The sequence below is a fragment of the Melanostigma gelatinosum genome (genome assembly GCF_949748355.1).
Source record: "Melanostigma gelatinosum genome assembly, chromosome: 24".
In the NCBI taxonomy this organism is placed as follows: Eukaryota; Metazoa; Chordata; class Actinopteri; order Perciformes; family Zoarcidae; genus Melanostigma; species Melanostigma gelatinosum.
In genome coordinates this window covers 10,385,258-10,398,777 of record NC_136657.1, presented here as the reverse complement: position 1 = coordinate 10,398,777, position 13,520 = coordinate 10,385,258, and the positions used below count along the sequence as shown (strand labels likewise).

At 46.9% G+C, this 13,520-nt stretch overlaps 3 protein-coding genes across 4 annotated transcripts; all 3 read left to right on the top strand.

Moving 5' to 3' along the window:
* Window positions 1-473: 473 nt before the first annotated feature.
* On the top strand, window positions 474-2,383 carry LOC306797057 (tubulin alpha chain-like). The gene is made up of 4 exons (XM_079296236.1): window positions 474-724; window positions 831-1,053; window positions 1,134-1,282; window positions 1,362-2,383. The coding sequence occupies exons 1-4, from the start codon at window positions 722-724 to the stop codon at window positions 2,343-2,345; spliced, it is 1,359 nt and encodes a 452-aa protein (XP_079152362.1). The 5' UTR covers window positions 474-721; the 3' UTR covers window positions 2,346-2,383.
* Window positions 2,384-3,585: 1,202 nt separating this feature from the next.
* LOC306797058 (tubulin alpha-1A chain) lies at window positions 3,586-5,836 on the top strand. The gene is made up of 4 exons (XM_079296237.1): window positions 3,586-3,817; window positions 4,138-4,360; window positions 4,456-4,604; window positions 4,684-5,836. Exons 1-4 carry the CDS (start codon window positions 3,815-3,817, stop codon window positions 5,662-5,664), a joined length of 1,356 nt encoding a protein of 451 aa, XP_079152363.1. The 5' UTR covers window positions 3,586-3,814; the 3' UTR covers window positions 5,665-5,836.
* A 1,043-nt stretch (window positions 5,837-6,879) lies between these two features.
* On the top strand, window positions 6,880-9,641 carry LOC306797159 (tubulin alpha chain-like). 2 transcript variants are annotated; one of them, XM_079296365.1, is made up of 4 exons: window positions 6,880-6,969; window positions 7,957-8,179; window positions 8,285-8,433; window positions 8,518-9,641. In XM_079296365.1, exons 1-4 carry the CDS (start codon window positions 6,967-6,969, stop codon window positions 9,490-9,492), a joined length of 1,350 nt encoding a protein of 449 aa, XP_079152491.1. In that variant the 5' UTR covers window positions 6,880-6,966; the 3' UTR covers window positions 9,493-9,641. The 2 variants fall into 2 exon arrangements, with proteins under 2 accessions (XP_079152491.1, XP_079152490.1); XM_079296364.1 differs by having other exon boundaries at window positions 8,285-9,641.
* Window positions 9,642-13,520: the final 3,879 nt, after the last annotated feature.

Here is a 13,520-nt window from a genome sequence, read left to right as displayed (position 1 = left end):
CTAATGATGAGCCCATTGCTGATCATCATGCCCTTTATGCTTATTGTCTTTGATTTTGGAGACCCATCAGCGTGTTATTCTCTCAACAGTAATCATACGTTCTAGCGACCGCAGTGTGACCTTCTATGTCTCTACAGCAACAGGACACCCAATCATGTGGACACACAACAGGCCTCACAGGGAGGGGGAGGAGGGGGAGGAGGGGGAGGCTTCCTCTACTCCAACAGTAGATCACACAGCATCATATTGTTTCTATTTTAGGGAATCTACAGAGATCAACAGATGATTTCCTGATCGAGGCTCGTTGGCTCATAAAAATGGTTTATTCATTTGAATAATTCTGGACACTGATACTTTGGTATTTCCCTGCATCTCCTTGACTTTAGTGTCTGCATTAGTCTGTCTCCATGGAGAGCCTCGAATCTCAATGTGCTCCACAAACACTAAAACAATGCTCTGTTTGCTTTGTTTCCTGTGACTTCAATGAGGTCTGCATGCCTGAGCCTGTGTGGGGGTCTGTTGTTACGCATTACCTTCGAGCTGGACGGAAGGGTACTGAGGTGTGCAGCTGAATGATTCACACAGTTATCCCCAGACAACAAAGCTTGTTACTATAGTCACCAGAGTTTGGAGGAACTATAAGTACCAGAGCAGACTCAACATCACCAGACAACACATTTCTCCTGGAGACCCTCAACGTCAGCAGCAGGAGTTTATAATCATGGTAAGCAGCACAGTTTCATGCAAAAATATCAGACAGAAATGTCACAAAGTATGAATGTGTAATCGAAGGCATCCTAACCTGACCTCCGGTTGTTGTGCTCCTCCAGCGTGAGTGTATCTCTGTCCATGTCGGTCAGGCTGGTGTTCAGATGGGCAATGCATGCTGGGAACTGTATTGTCTGGAGCACGGCATCCAGCCGGACGGACAGATGCCCAGTGACAAGACCCGGGGAGGAGGAGACGACTCCTTCAACACCTTCTTCAGTGAGACCGGAGCCGGTAAACATGTTCCCAGAGCCGTGTTTGTGGACCTGGAGCCAACAGTCATAGGTAAGATAAGCGTTTTTTGATGCAAAGTTTAACAGGATTTGAGAACTAAGGATTATAACTCAAGTGTTTTCTGATTACAGATGAGGTCCGTACAGGAACCTACCGGCAGCTCTTCCATCCTGAGCAGCTGATCACTGGAAAGGAAGATGCAGCCAACAACTACGCCCGCGGCCACTACACCATCGGCAAGGAGATCATCGACATGGTTCTCGACAGGACTCGTAAACTGGTGAGTTAACCTGCAAAAACTTTACATTTCACTTCAGGTGTTATGAGTCACAAAGTGAAGATGAATGGTTTCCCTGCAGGCTGACCAGTGCACAGGGCTCCAAGGGTTCCTCATCTTCCACTCCTTCGGAGGAGGAACCGGCTCTGGCTTCACCTCTCTGCTGATGGAGCGTCTCTCCGTCGACTACGGCAAGAAGTCCAAGCTTGAGTTTGCGGTCTACCCGGCCCCCCAGGTGTCCACAGCTGTGGTGGAGCCCTACAACTCCATCCTGACCACCCACACCACCCTGGAGCACTCCGACTGCGCCTTCATGGTGGACAACGAGGCCATCTACGACATCTGCCGCAGGAACCTGGACATCGAGCGCCCGTCCTACACCAACCTGAACAGGCTGATCGGACAGATCGTCTCCTCCATCACCGCCTCCCTGCGCTTCGACGGAGCCCTGAACGTGGACCTGACGGAGTTCCAGACCAACCTGGTGCCCTACCCTCGTATCCACTTCCCTCTGGCCACCTACGCCCCAGTGATCTCAGCAGAGAAGGCCTATCACGAGCAGCTCTCAGTGGCCGACATCACCAACGCCTGCTTCGAGCCAGCCAATCAGATGGTGAAGTGTGACCCTCGCCACGGTAAATACATGGCCTGCTGTCTTCTGTACCGCGGAGACGTGGTGCCCAAAGAGGTGAATTCTGCCATCGCCACCATCAAGACCAAGCGCAGCATCCAGTTTGTGGACTGGTGCCCCACCGGCTTCAAGGTGGGCATCAACTACCAGCCACCCACCGTGGTTCCTGGAGGAGACCTGGCCAAGGTGCAGAGGGCCGTGTGCATGCTGAGCAACACCACCGCCATCGCCGAGGCCTGGGCTCGCCTGGACCACAAGTTCGACCTGATGTACGCCAAGAGGGCCTTCGTCCACTGGTACGTAGGAGAGGGGATGGAGGAGGGGGAGTTCTCAGAGGCCAGAGAGGACATGGCCACCCTGGAGAAGGATTACGAGGAGGTGGGCACCGACAGCGTCGGGGATGAAGGAGAGGAAGCGGAAGGGGAAGAATACTAAGAGCTTAAAGCAAGGTGTTGCATGTATTCACAAAACTAAGCCACCATTGTATCTCAGTTGTCCTTAACAATATTGATTTAACACTTCAAATTAAGGATGTAAAATAAAGCAAAACTGCGAAGCATTTGTGTGTTTTATTTGTGCTCAAATCTACCAGAAAAGCTGATGAATTCTCTCTTGTACCAATAAGCAGCCTAGCAGGAATGTTGCAGCCACCACCTCCCTATTATGTGCTGACGAGCAGTTTCTCCCACTAACTCTTTGTTAAGAACAGCTGCCCTCCAAGATCAGACAGACCTGAGCACAGAGTAACCAGGGAAACTAAATGGGGGCGTGTTCTGACAGCCCTGAGTTGGCAGAGGCCAGAAGTTTATCATTACGTCTCCAGGGTTACCTTCAGACGCAGAGGTGAGACATATAACAGCCATTTGAACTCGAACAATCAAGCACTTTGATAGAGACACAATCGTTTTTGTCATTACCTAGGATTTATATCATGTTAGGAAGGAAACGCTGATCATTGGAAAAGTTTCCATTCAGCTTTCTAAAGCACGTTGATCAAACAATACCCAGAGGAACTCTTTGAAAACAATAACACCTTCTTGTTTTTCCATGTTAGAGACCAAGTCTGCACTCTGGGGAAATTCCTCAGGCAGACCTCCTAATCCTTTGTTAATCTAGCTTCAAGTATTGCATGCATCCCTTTCTTTGGAGGAATACAACTCTGGATATATCCATACCACACATGGATGCTCTGTAACCTGCTGCAAAAGACACTTTGACGTCCCCTGCCCTTGAGAGAAGTCTTCTCTAATGTTATCCCCGGCAGGCGGTCTGCTTCTTTTGCATTGCAAATGAATCTGGACCAAACTGGTGATGCAACGGTGATCTGTGACAAAAGCCGATTCAGGTCACTGTGGGCAGGTATCCGCTTTCTTCCCTCTGCATGACAGGAAAAGTGAGGCTCAGAATGAGCCACGTTAACAGGAGTTTTCACCTTCTAATTTAAACTGTGCTCCATTAGAATGCTTCATGTAACTGAGAGGTCATGAGTTTGATCCAACAGCAGGCAAATAAACAGCCCGTGTGTGCAACTTTGACCCCCCACCTGTCCACTGCAACAACTACATCTGACATGTGAAACTGGAGGAGAGGGCGGACAGTTGTGGGTCATGTTTCACAGCCGCTCTGGGCGTTGTTGGTGGCTACTCATCCGTGGCAGAACAGCCGTTGTTCCTTCGATCCGTGTGGGGGTGCACTCCAGCTGATTTTCTTTTTTCTGCTCTTCCTCCTCATCTTTCATCAAAGGAGATGTTGTTTGCTTCTCCAGCTCCTCCAGTTACCACAACATGCCAGGCTGTTGCGTAGTGATGCTGAGCTATAAAGCCACTCTGCTGCACTTGTAGCTGACACAACATCCCCAGCCACTCATCTCAGGTGAACGAGGGACTGCTACGAGCATCGAAAACATGGTGAGGACCTTTTTGTTTCATGTTTAAGTGGCACACATGAGCGACCTTTACATGAGATATGTGAAAAACACATCAGAAAGACATAGTTATGTATCAATATACTGTGTGCTATGCAATAGTCTGTGGTTGGCCATGATATCTGAAAAGGTAATTGGCTCTTTCTGTTTGGTGTAAAAAGTAAAAGACCTCTTAGATTGTGGAGCCGCAAAGTGATCGTTGATGTCAATCCTATAGCAGCTGATTATTGGTTTCTTTCATTTCTTTGTTTTTAAAAAATGCATGCAAGAAGTTCTTGACATCTGAGCCACTTGCTCCTCCAGCGTGAATGTATCTCTGTCCATGTCGGCCAAGCCGGAGCTCAGATAGGCAATGCATGCTGGGAGCTGTACTGTCTGGAGCACGGCATCCAGCCGGACGGACAGATGCCCAGCGACAAGACCATCGGAGGAGGAGACGACTCCTTCAACACCTTCTTCAGTGAGACCGGAGCCGGTAAACATGTTCCCAGAGCCGTGTTTGTGGACCTGGAGCCAACAGTCATAGGTAAGATAAAAGCATAGGTTACAAAACTCGTGCAATGGGTCTTTCATAAATGAATGATTGTGAATTATTTTATTGTGCATTTCTTCCAATTACAGATGAGGTCCGTACAGGAACCTACCGGCAGCTCTTCCATCCTGAGCAGCTGATCACTGGAAAGGAAGATGCAGCCAACAACTACGCCCGCGGTCACTACACCATCGGCAAGGAGATCATCGACCTGGTTCTCGACAGGATTCGTAAACTGGTGAGTTAACCTGCAAAAACTTTACATTTCACTTCAGGTGTTATGAGTCACAAAGTGAAGATGAATGGTTTCCCTGCAGGCTGACCAGTGCACAGGGCTCCAAGGGTTCCTCATCTTCCACTCCTTCGGAGGAGGAACCGGCTCTGGCTTCACCTCTCTGCTGATGGAGCGTCTCTCCGTCGACTACGGCAAAAAGTCCAAGCTTGAGTTTGCCATCTATCCAGCTCCGCAGGTGTCCACAGCTGTGGTGGAGCCCTACAACTCCATCCTGACCACCCACACCACCCTGGAGCACTCAGACTGCGCCTTCATGGTGGACAACGAGGCCATCTACGACATCTGCCGCAGGAACCTGGACATCGAGCGCCCGTCCTACACCAACCTGAACAGGCTGATCGGACAGATCGTCTCCTCCATCACCGCCTCCCTGCGCTTCGACGGAGCCCTGAACGTGGACCTGACGGAGTTCCAGACCAACCTGGTGCCCTACCCTCGTATCCACTTCCCTCTGGCCACCTACGCCCCAGTGATCTCAGCAGAGAAGGCCTATCACGAGCAGCTCTCAGTGGCCGAGATCACCAACGCCTGCTTCGAGCCAGCCAATCAGATGGTGAAGTGTGACCCTCGCCACGGTAAATACATGGCCTGCTGTCTTCTGTACCGCGGAGACGTGGTGCCCAAAGACGTCAACTCTGCCATCGCCACCATCAAGACCAAGCGCAGCATCCAGTTTGTGGACTGGTGCCCCACCGGCTTCAAGGTGGGCATCAACTACCAGCCACCCACCGTGGTTCCTGGAGGAGACCTGGCCAAGGTGCAGAGGGCCGTGTGCATGCTGAGCAACACCACCGCCATCGCCGAGGCCTGGGCTCGCCTGGACCACAAGTTCGACCTGATGTACGCCAAGAGGGCCTTCGTCCACTGGTACGTAGGAGAGGGGATGGAGGAGGGGGAGTTCTCAGAGGCCAGAGAGGACATGGCCGCCCTGGAGAAGGATTACGAGGAGGTGGGCACCGACAGCGTTGGGGATGAAGGAGAGGAAGAGGGCGAGGAATATTAAGTTGAAATAAATAAACAAAACCAACAACGATTGGGAAGTCGAGTTTTGTTGAGGAATTTTCATTGTTAACATTAAGATCTACTCAACGGTGTGCTCAAATTTACAGTGATATTCTTTATTTAACAGATATTTATCAACATATGTCAAGCCATGAATGGTCTGCAAAAGTCATCAATGTGGAGAGATTAAGAGGAATTCACTGTCAAGATATCATCTTTCCTATGTGTCTTTGTCCTGAACCAATAAAGTGAGACATGTTCACATTGGTGTACTTTATTGTGAGTGTCAACACAACACAGCCCTCGATCGCACAGCTCATGCTGCATTAACTCCCTTCACCTTGATAAACACTGAACATTTAATTCCTCCACACAGCATGTGCAATGCCTTACATAACACAAGCACCTCGGGATTAAACCAGTATTCTCTATTGGTGCTAGGTACAGGTTTAAGTCTTCATTACAAATGAATAATTAAGAGGGGATCATCAATTTTAATAATTTTAACGTTAAATCAAATGCTCTCTTGATGACAAAATTATAAAAAAATGGGTTAAATTGCTGATTGTAATTGATAGCTTTTGGTTCAAACGTGTGTTATATGTATATTTAACTTTACGAAGTCATGAATTTGAGTCATGGTGCCTTCAGGGGCCTCTCCTACATTCCCCTTCCCATATTGAGAAATCACAAATCGGACTGAATTCTGGTGCCTTTCAGAGTAAAATAACAATAAAACAGAGTCATGTGTTGCTGTGTGTTTGCTTCGTGGACTGCTATTTGGATTCATAAAATAACTTGACAAAAACTTGAGATAACAAAAACCCAATAGTGTGCCTCAGGTTATCATCATTACTGCATTTTATATTTTGTATTTAAGATAACATTTTGAGTCTCATAAGTCTATTTTCAGCAAATGAAATATAGGTCAAAATAAAAATACTCATTAATGTTAGTTTAATTTCATCAACTGTACAGAATCTCGAATGTGAAAATAGTTACTACATTAAAGAAACACATTGGGACTAAGAACTGCCTCCAATAAAACATTATCGATTCCAATTCCCCTCAGATGACGCAGCTAAACTGTAGGAGTCGGAACATTTCGAGCCGTACCTGAATGCAGCAGCGCCCAACGGTCGATACCCCCCCCCCCCCCCCCCCCCAGAGGAAATTCAACCGCCGTTTTGGCTCCGCCTCCTCAAAAACGCATAACTGCAGCAGCTCCACTTCCGGTCTTCACAACTGCCTTCATCAACCGATTCTTCAACGTCGGAAAGAAGAGGAATTAAACAGCCAGAAAATGGTGAGTATTTCGTCGAAATTACATTTAAATAATTTCCGTATGTGATTAAAAATGTGTCAAAGGGAGGTTTTGGCTTTTGTAAGATGAAAAATCGCAGTTTTTAACAAACAAAATCATTATTCATGCGACAAAACACCTAACATTTGTATACTAACAGTGAATAACGTCAGATATGCTATTATCGCCTCAAAAAGCTACGTACATCTGTCAAATTAACGTAAATGTGATTGTTCTTAGTTATAGTGTCGCGCGTGAGAGTTCTGTTATATGACATCACATAGCTAACTAACTGGCGCAGTTTCGATTAAAACGGACAAAGATATTGACGTTAAAACCGTTAAAATGTTCCATATGTACTCTCGTAATATATTTAAATTAAATGAAGCCGCATAATATAAACGGTTGTCTTTAAACCGTTAGTGTGATGGATTGTAACAATAACCGTTAGACTTCATGGCGGCTTTTTAATGCCCGCGAGTTTTCGGGCGTCAGTTAACGCCCTGTTCTGTTACCGCGACACAAAGGTAGTGCTTTGCGGCAGTGTGGGGGCAGGGAGGAGAGCTTCTTCTTCTATGGATTCTTTTTACACTCTCCCTGCTGGGTCTCAGTTAGGGAGGGGCAGGATTTAACCCGCTAAAGCTCTGCGGTAACGGGCCGTGTGCAGACATTATTCATCGAGCCCGCAGAACGTCTTCACGTGCGCCTCTGGTTGTAGAAACTTCCCCTAAAGCACCATTTATAAGTGGATGTTTGCACTGGGTTTTTAGAACGATAGTGACATTTAGAAGGTTTTGATTGTCCAGTATATCGGCCATTTTGTTTTTGTCCCCGCTCCCCTTATAGACTCCCATAAAAAAATGTCTAGACTATGTTCTTAAAAAAGAAATTATCATCATCTCACATTTAATAGACGAAACCAAGAGTGCACATCACAATGTTAGTGTGTTTGCCTCCTTGATGGCTGATCTTTGCTTCTTCTCTCTGCAGCGTGAGTGTATTTCGATGCATGTCGGCCAAGCCGGAACCCAGATGGGCAATGCATGCTGGGAGCTGTATTGTCTGGAGCACGGCATCCAGCCGGACGGACAGATGCCCAGTGACAAGCCCCGGGGAGGAGGAGACGACTCCTTCAACACCTTCTTCAGTGAGACTGGAGCCGGTAAACATGTTCCCAGAGCCGTGTTTGTGGACCTGGAGCCAACAGTCATAGGTAAGATAAGTGGTTATTATTATAGAGGCAATTAATACGATTACATCTTAATCCGTTTGTACCAAAGCTATATTCCTATAAACCGGTGTTCTCGTTGCTCCACAGATGAGGTCCGTACAGGAATCTATCGGCAGCTCTTCCATCCTGAGCAGCTGATCACCGGTAAGGAGGACGCCGCCAACAACTACGCCCGCGGGCACTACACAGTCGGAAAGGAGATCATCGACATGGTTCTCGACAGAACACGCAAACTGGTGAGCTCTAATAATTCATATGTGTTGTTGCTTGAGACCTCAATGATTATGACAGTAACGCGTATTCTTTCACTACTTTTTCAGGCTGACCAGTGCACAGGGCTCCAAGGGTTCCTCATCTTCCACTCCTTCGGAGGAGGAACCGGCTCTGGCTTCACCTCTCTGCTGATGGAGCGTCTCTCCGTCGACTACGGCAAAAAGTCCAAGCTTGAGTTTGCGGTCTACCCGGCCCCCCAGGTGTCCACAGCTGTGGTGGAGCCCTACAACTCCATCCTGACCACCCACACCACCCTGGAGCACTCCGACTGCGCCTTCATGGTGGACAACGAGGCCATCTACGACATCTGCCGCAGGAACCTGGACATCGAGCGCCCGTCCTACACCAACCTGAACAGGCTGATCGGACAGATCGTCTCCTCCATCACCGCCTCCCTGCGCTTCGACGGAGCCCTGAACGTGGACCTGACGGAGTTCCAGACCAACCTGGTGCCCTACCCTCGTATCCACTTCCCTCTGGCCACCTACGCCCCAGTGATCTCAGCAGAGAAGGCCTATCACGAGCAGCTCTCAGTGGCCGACATCACCAACGCCTGCTTCGAGCCAGCCAATCAGATGGTGAAGTGTGACCCTCGCCACGGTAAATACATGGCCTGCTGTCTTCTGTACCGCGGAGACGTGGTGCCCAAAGATGTGAACTCTGCCATCGCCACCATCAAGACCAAGCGCAGCATCCAGTTTGTGGACTGGTGCCCCACCGGCTTCAAGGTGGGCATCAACTACCAGCCACCCACCGTGGTTCCTGGAGGAGACCTGGCCAAGGTGCAGAGGGCCGTGTGCATGCTGAGCAACACCACCGCCATCGCCGAGGCCTGGGCTCGCCTGGACCACAAGTTCGACCTGATGTACGCCAAGAGGGCCTTCGTCCACTGGTACGTAGGAGAGGGGATGGAGGAGGGGGAGTTCTCAGAGGCCAGAGAGGACATGGCCGCCCTGGAGAAGGATTACGAGGAGGTGGGCACCGACAGCGTCGGGGAGGATGAGGAAGGAGAAGAGTACTAGGTCCTCATCTGTGGCTTGCTGTGGCTCCACTACAATCCCAGAAATAAGAGCCAAACTTTTAATTGCTAAGCAATATTGTTCTTGTTAAGTTGTTGACATTCCAGCGAGCTACGTTGTCATTCCTCCAAACAATAAACGACATGAAGCATTTCTTTGGTCCTGTGTTTACTTCAGAGTCTGAAATGTCTGAAACAGAAAAGTGTAAGAATGTTGACAGGGGTTGGAAGTCTCTTTTATAGATTCATATTTTAATAGCTGGTGGGTGATGTCATCCACTCCAGTAATAAACTTTCAGCACAATGAAGCCACTGAGAGGAGATGGAGCGATTCGTTCATTCTTCTTAATCTCTAAAGTGTTAGTGTTAAATCCAGCAGCACGACACAATGTGACATTTATTTAATGTTCATCTTTTAGTCTGGACTGATTTCATACAAAAACATTTTTCCCTCAATGAGTTACGTGTCCGACTACTTCCTATCCCAATTCATAATCATGTTTTGGCTGTAAAGAGATCTGCTTCGGTCAGAGTTTACAATGTGTCATTTTATATGGATTCATGTGTTTTAGTGACCAATAAAAAAAGATCTCACACAAGCGATTGCTGCACTTAAACACAAACATTTAATTAAGGTCTCACAGATACAAAATAGCTTTTCTTGATCTCAGAGAATAGCATTTATTTTTTTATCTTTTTTAGTTTTTTTCTGACTTGCATGAGGTAAACGACAAAACATCCAGAGACTGAAAGGACCTGAACGTCACACGGAGAGGAGTCTGAGTCTTTACTGCAGGTGTTAGTCGCGTGAGGAGAGGAAGGGAGGCTACAGGCCGAGCAGCAGATCTTAAACTCATCCGTTCATCTTTTTAATAACTCTGCCTCCAGAACACGAAGAGCCAACAACAGCACGGTGTCAACAAACTCCAACACAAACGAGAGGAACCCGAAGAGGAAAAGAAGCTGCAGGCGGATCTCTGATGTTTGAATCTTGTGTGGCTCGTTTACATGCAGAAGATGCATTCAGGGACCTCCACTAGAGGCATGAAAGCAGTTTCAAAACCCTCTGGGGTCTGTCGGTAAATAGTGTTTTATGATAGTAACAGAACTTCATTGATGAGAAAACCTGTTGAATGTTGAGATTTAATCACTGCATGTGAATAAACTATATTTTGTTTTTATTTCTTCAGCATTTGTATGTAAACGTATGGAATATAAGTCTGATGGGACGTTTTTACCTGTTTATTTTAACATGAATCTTCCTGGTTTACTTTTTATTCAGATTACATGTGAATGCAACACTTTTTTACCCGCTGAAGGTCCCTGAACGCATCACATCTGCACCACAAACATCCTGCATGGATCCTTCCTGACCTGTAGGTCGTCCCACGGTCAGCTGATTTTTACTCTTTCTGTTTCAGGGAATTTGAGAGAGAGCTTCTGCATCATGATAATCATGATCAGAGAGGAAAGGCAGAAGGTAAGACAGGTCTGAGAGTCAGGGGTCAGACGGGAGGCCGGTCCAGGTCTCACTGGTCTCACTGGGGCAGAGCTTTGAGGATGGCGTTGACCTCCTCAGCGACGGCTGTCAGGGCGAACTCAAACTGGTCCTGGAAACAAGAAGAACATCATCATCATCTAGTGGCTCCTCAGGGAGGGGCCATGGTGGCCATGATGGTCTCAGAGGGACAGACCTTGGTGCGGACCATCCCGGGCCTCTGGTCTCGGACGCGCTCCAGAGTCGCAGCGATGTCGATCTCTTTCACACCTGCAGGACGTCACACACACACACACACAGATCATCAGCGCACATCCCTGGTTGAGGTTGATGATGAATGTTGATTGTTGGAAATGACTCGTATTTAAAGTCAACAACAGATAATAACAGAAGAATGATGGGAGGCAACACTATACTGTCTTCTGCATCATGTTTTCACACCAGTGTTGATCCAATGTCTGAGTTTAAGTCGTGAGAACAAAATGATTTCTTCTTTTCAGACCACGCAGAACAGGGAGGTTTTAAAATCAGATGATGAGACATTTGAGGTGTTATTGAGTCGCTGTTGGTGTCTTTATGTGTGGATCTGCAGGTTCTGCAGGTACCTGCGGAAGTCCAGCAGCGGGCGTGTGGAGGTGGGGATGCCCTGAGCCGGCCAGCTGAGGAAGTGGAACTGAGTGAGCGTCCTGGTCTCCTGCGTCTGCACGTTCTTCATATACTTTGCCTGCTGGATGATGAAGAGATAAAGGAATTCATATCAGAACTGATCGATGGAAAACATGATGTGACTTGAGTGATGTATTATTTCTATTCAAGGAATAACAGAGAATTTAATTTGTGATGTATTGCTCTACACTCTACAGTCCAGTAGGTGGCGATGATGCGCTAAGATGGTTTACCAGCCTCCAATAAACACCAGAGAAGAAGAAACTACATCAACAGACACGCCCCCTCCTCTGCTGCAGCCTGAGCGGATAATGTGTGAGAATGCTTCGTAAAGACGTTTGGAGGAAGAGATGAAGGAGATCAACTGGAGGAAGACAACAGGAACAACAGGAGCTTGTTGTGAGTTCTGAGGTCAGTCAGAGGCTGAACGGCCACAAACAAACAAACCGGAAATCACTGCAGCCTGTGGATGAGCGCTAAGCTAACAGGCTAACAACAATAACACACTTCTTCACGTTGTTCTTGTTGAGCTGAATTATCTCAGCAGGCAGAAGTATTCTAGTGATGTCGTCAGAGATGTGCTTATTCATACAAAACTGTCAAGAAAGATATTTACAAAAATATCAGAAATGTGATACGTCTGACTTTCACATGTTGAAACAGAATAACAGAAATAAATGTTTAAATATATCTCTGTTTCCGACCATCATTGTTGTGGAAATCATTGTTAATAATTATTGTGGGGAATAATTAACATTGACATGTGATCAGACAGTCTCTTCACACATATTGTTAAAAGGTGATCTGTGCAACTTTGTTATTCAGGAAGTTTGTATCAAACAAGTAGCCCTTCGTACTACTGAGTACCCTTGAAGTAGCTCTCAGTTTCAAAAAGGTTGGTGACCCCTGCGCTGTACTATGACCGTTTTTACTTTCTTCGACACGCTATACTATGACTGTTTTTAGCTTTTTCGACACGCTATACTATGACTGTTTTTAGCTTTTTCGACACGCTATACTATGACTGTTTTTAGCTTTTTCGACATGCTATACTATGACTGTTTTTTGACCTGAGGAGGAACTGCTTCTTACAGGAGAGCGTCGCACGTCTGCTTCCCTTTGTGGACAGGATTGTGTTCAACGGGTGATGTATTTGGGTTTGTTATCATTTCTATTGGTGTTGTTGTGGCTTGTTCTCACTAAACAAAGATCCCTGGTGTCTTTCAGGCTCTGTCCCAGCTTTGTGTTGACCGCCATCAGAGAGATCTATAAAGCTGGAGCCGCTCCTCTCGTAGCCGGTTTACTGAGGTCTTTGGATCACGAGATCGACCTCACCTGCAGAGGGATGGACTCGGTGGACCAACAACATCACTGACAACTTACTCCAGCTGGTCTCCATCAACCCCTCCATGGACACTGTGCGGTGAGCACCGGGCATGAATCCACACAGCTGTTCCATCATATTCTTCTCTGTCTCCAGACTCTTCAGGAACAACATGGTGGATTCATCAAACTGTTCCGTTGGGATAACAAAGCTAACCACAGCTGTTCTATCAATATGTGTTGTGTAATAATGGGATGATGTTCTAGTTCATTTAAGGATGAGAGAAGTTTAATCATCTCAAAGTAATGGTGCAATAACAAACAATGTAAATATGAGAATTATTTTTGGTTGATCATTTAAAGAGAGAGAATGGCCATTGTCTCTGTTCCTCATTAAAATACTGTGTTCACCAGGAACCAGCTGACCGAGTCTGTACTTTATGAAAATACAATAACTTGAAATGTACCGTTGTAAATACACTCAATCACTTCTTATAATATATGTAATAACGTACTGTAAATCCCAGCGCAACAGATAATAACTT

Coding starts and splice junctions, on each gene's coding strand:
- LOC306797057 (XM_079296236.1), top strand. Junction 1,054..1,133: donor CCTGGAGCCAACAGTCATAG/GTAAGATAAGCG, acceptor TTCTGATTACAG/ATGAGGTCCGTACAGGAACC. Junction 1,283..1,361: donor TCGACAGGACTCGTAAACTG/GTGAGTTAACCT, acceptor GTTTCCCTGCAG/GCTGACCAGTGCACAGGGCT.
- LOC306797058 (XM_079296237.1), top strand. Junction 4,361..4,455: donor CCTGGAGCCAACAGTCATAG/GTAAGATAAAAG, acceptor TTCCAATTACAG/ATGAGGTCCGTACAGGAACC. Junction 4,605..4,683: donor TCGACAGGATTCGTAAACTG/GTGAGTTAACCT, acceptor GTTTCCCTGCAG/GCTGACCAGTGCACAGGGCT.
- LOC306797159 (XM_079296364.1), top strand. Junction 8,180..8,284: donor CCTGGAGCCAACAGTCATAG/GTAAGATAAGTG, acceptor GTTGCTCCACAG/ATGAGGTCCGTACAGGAATC.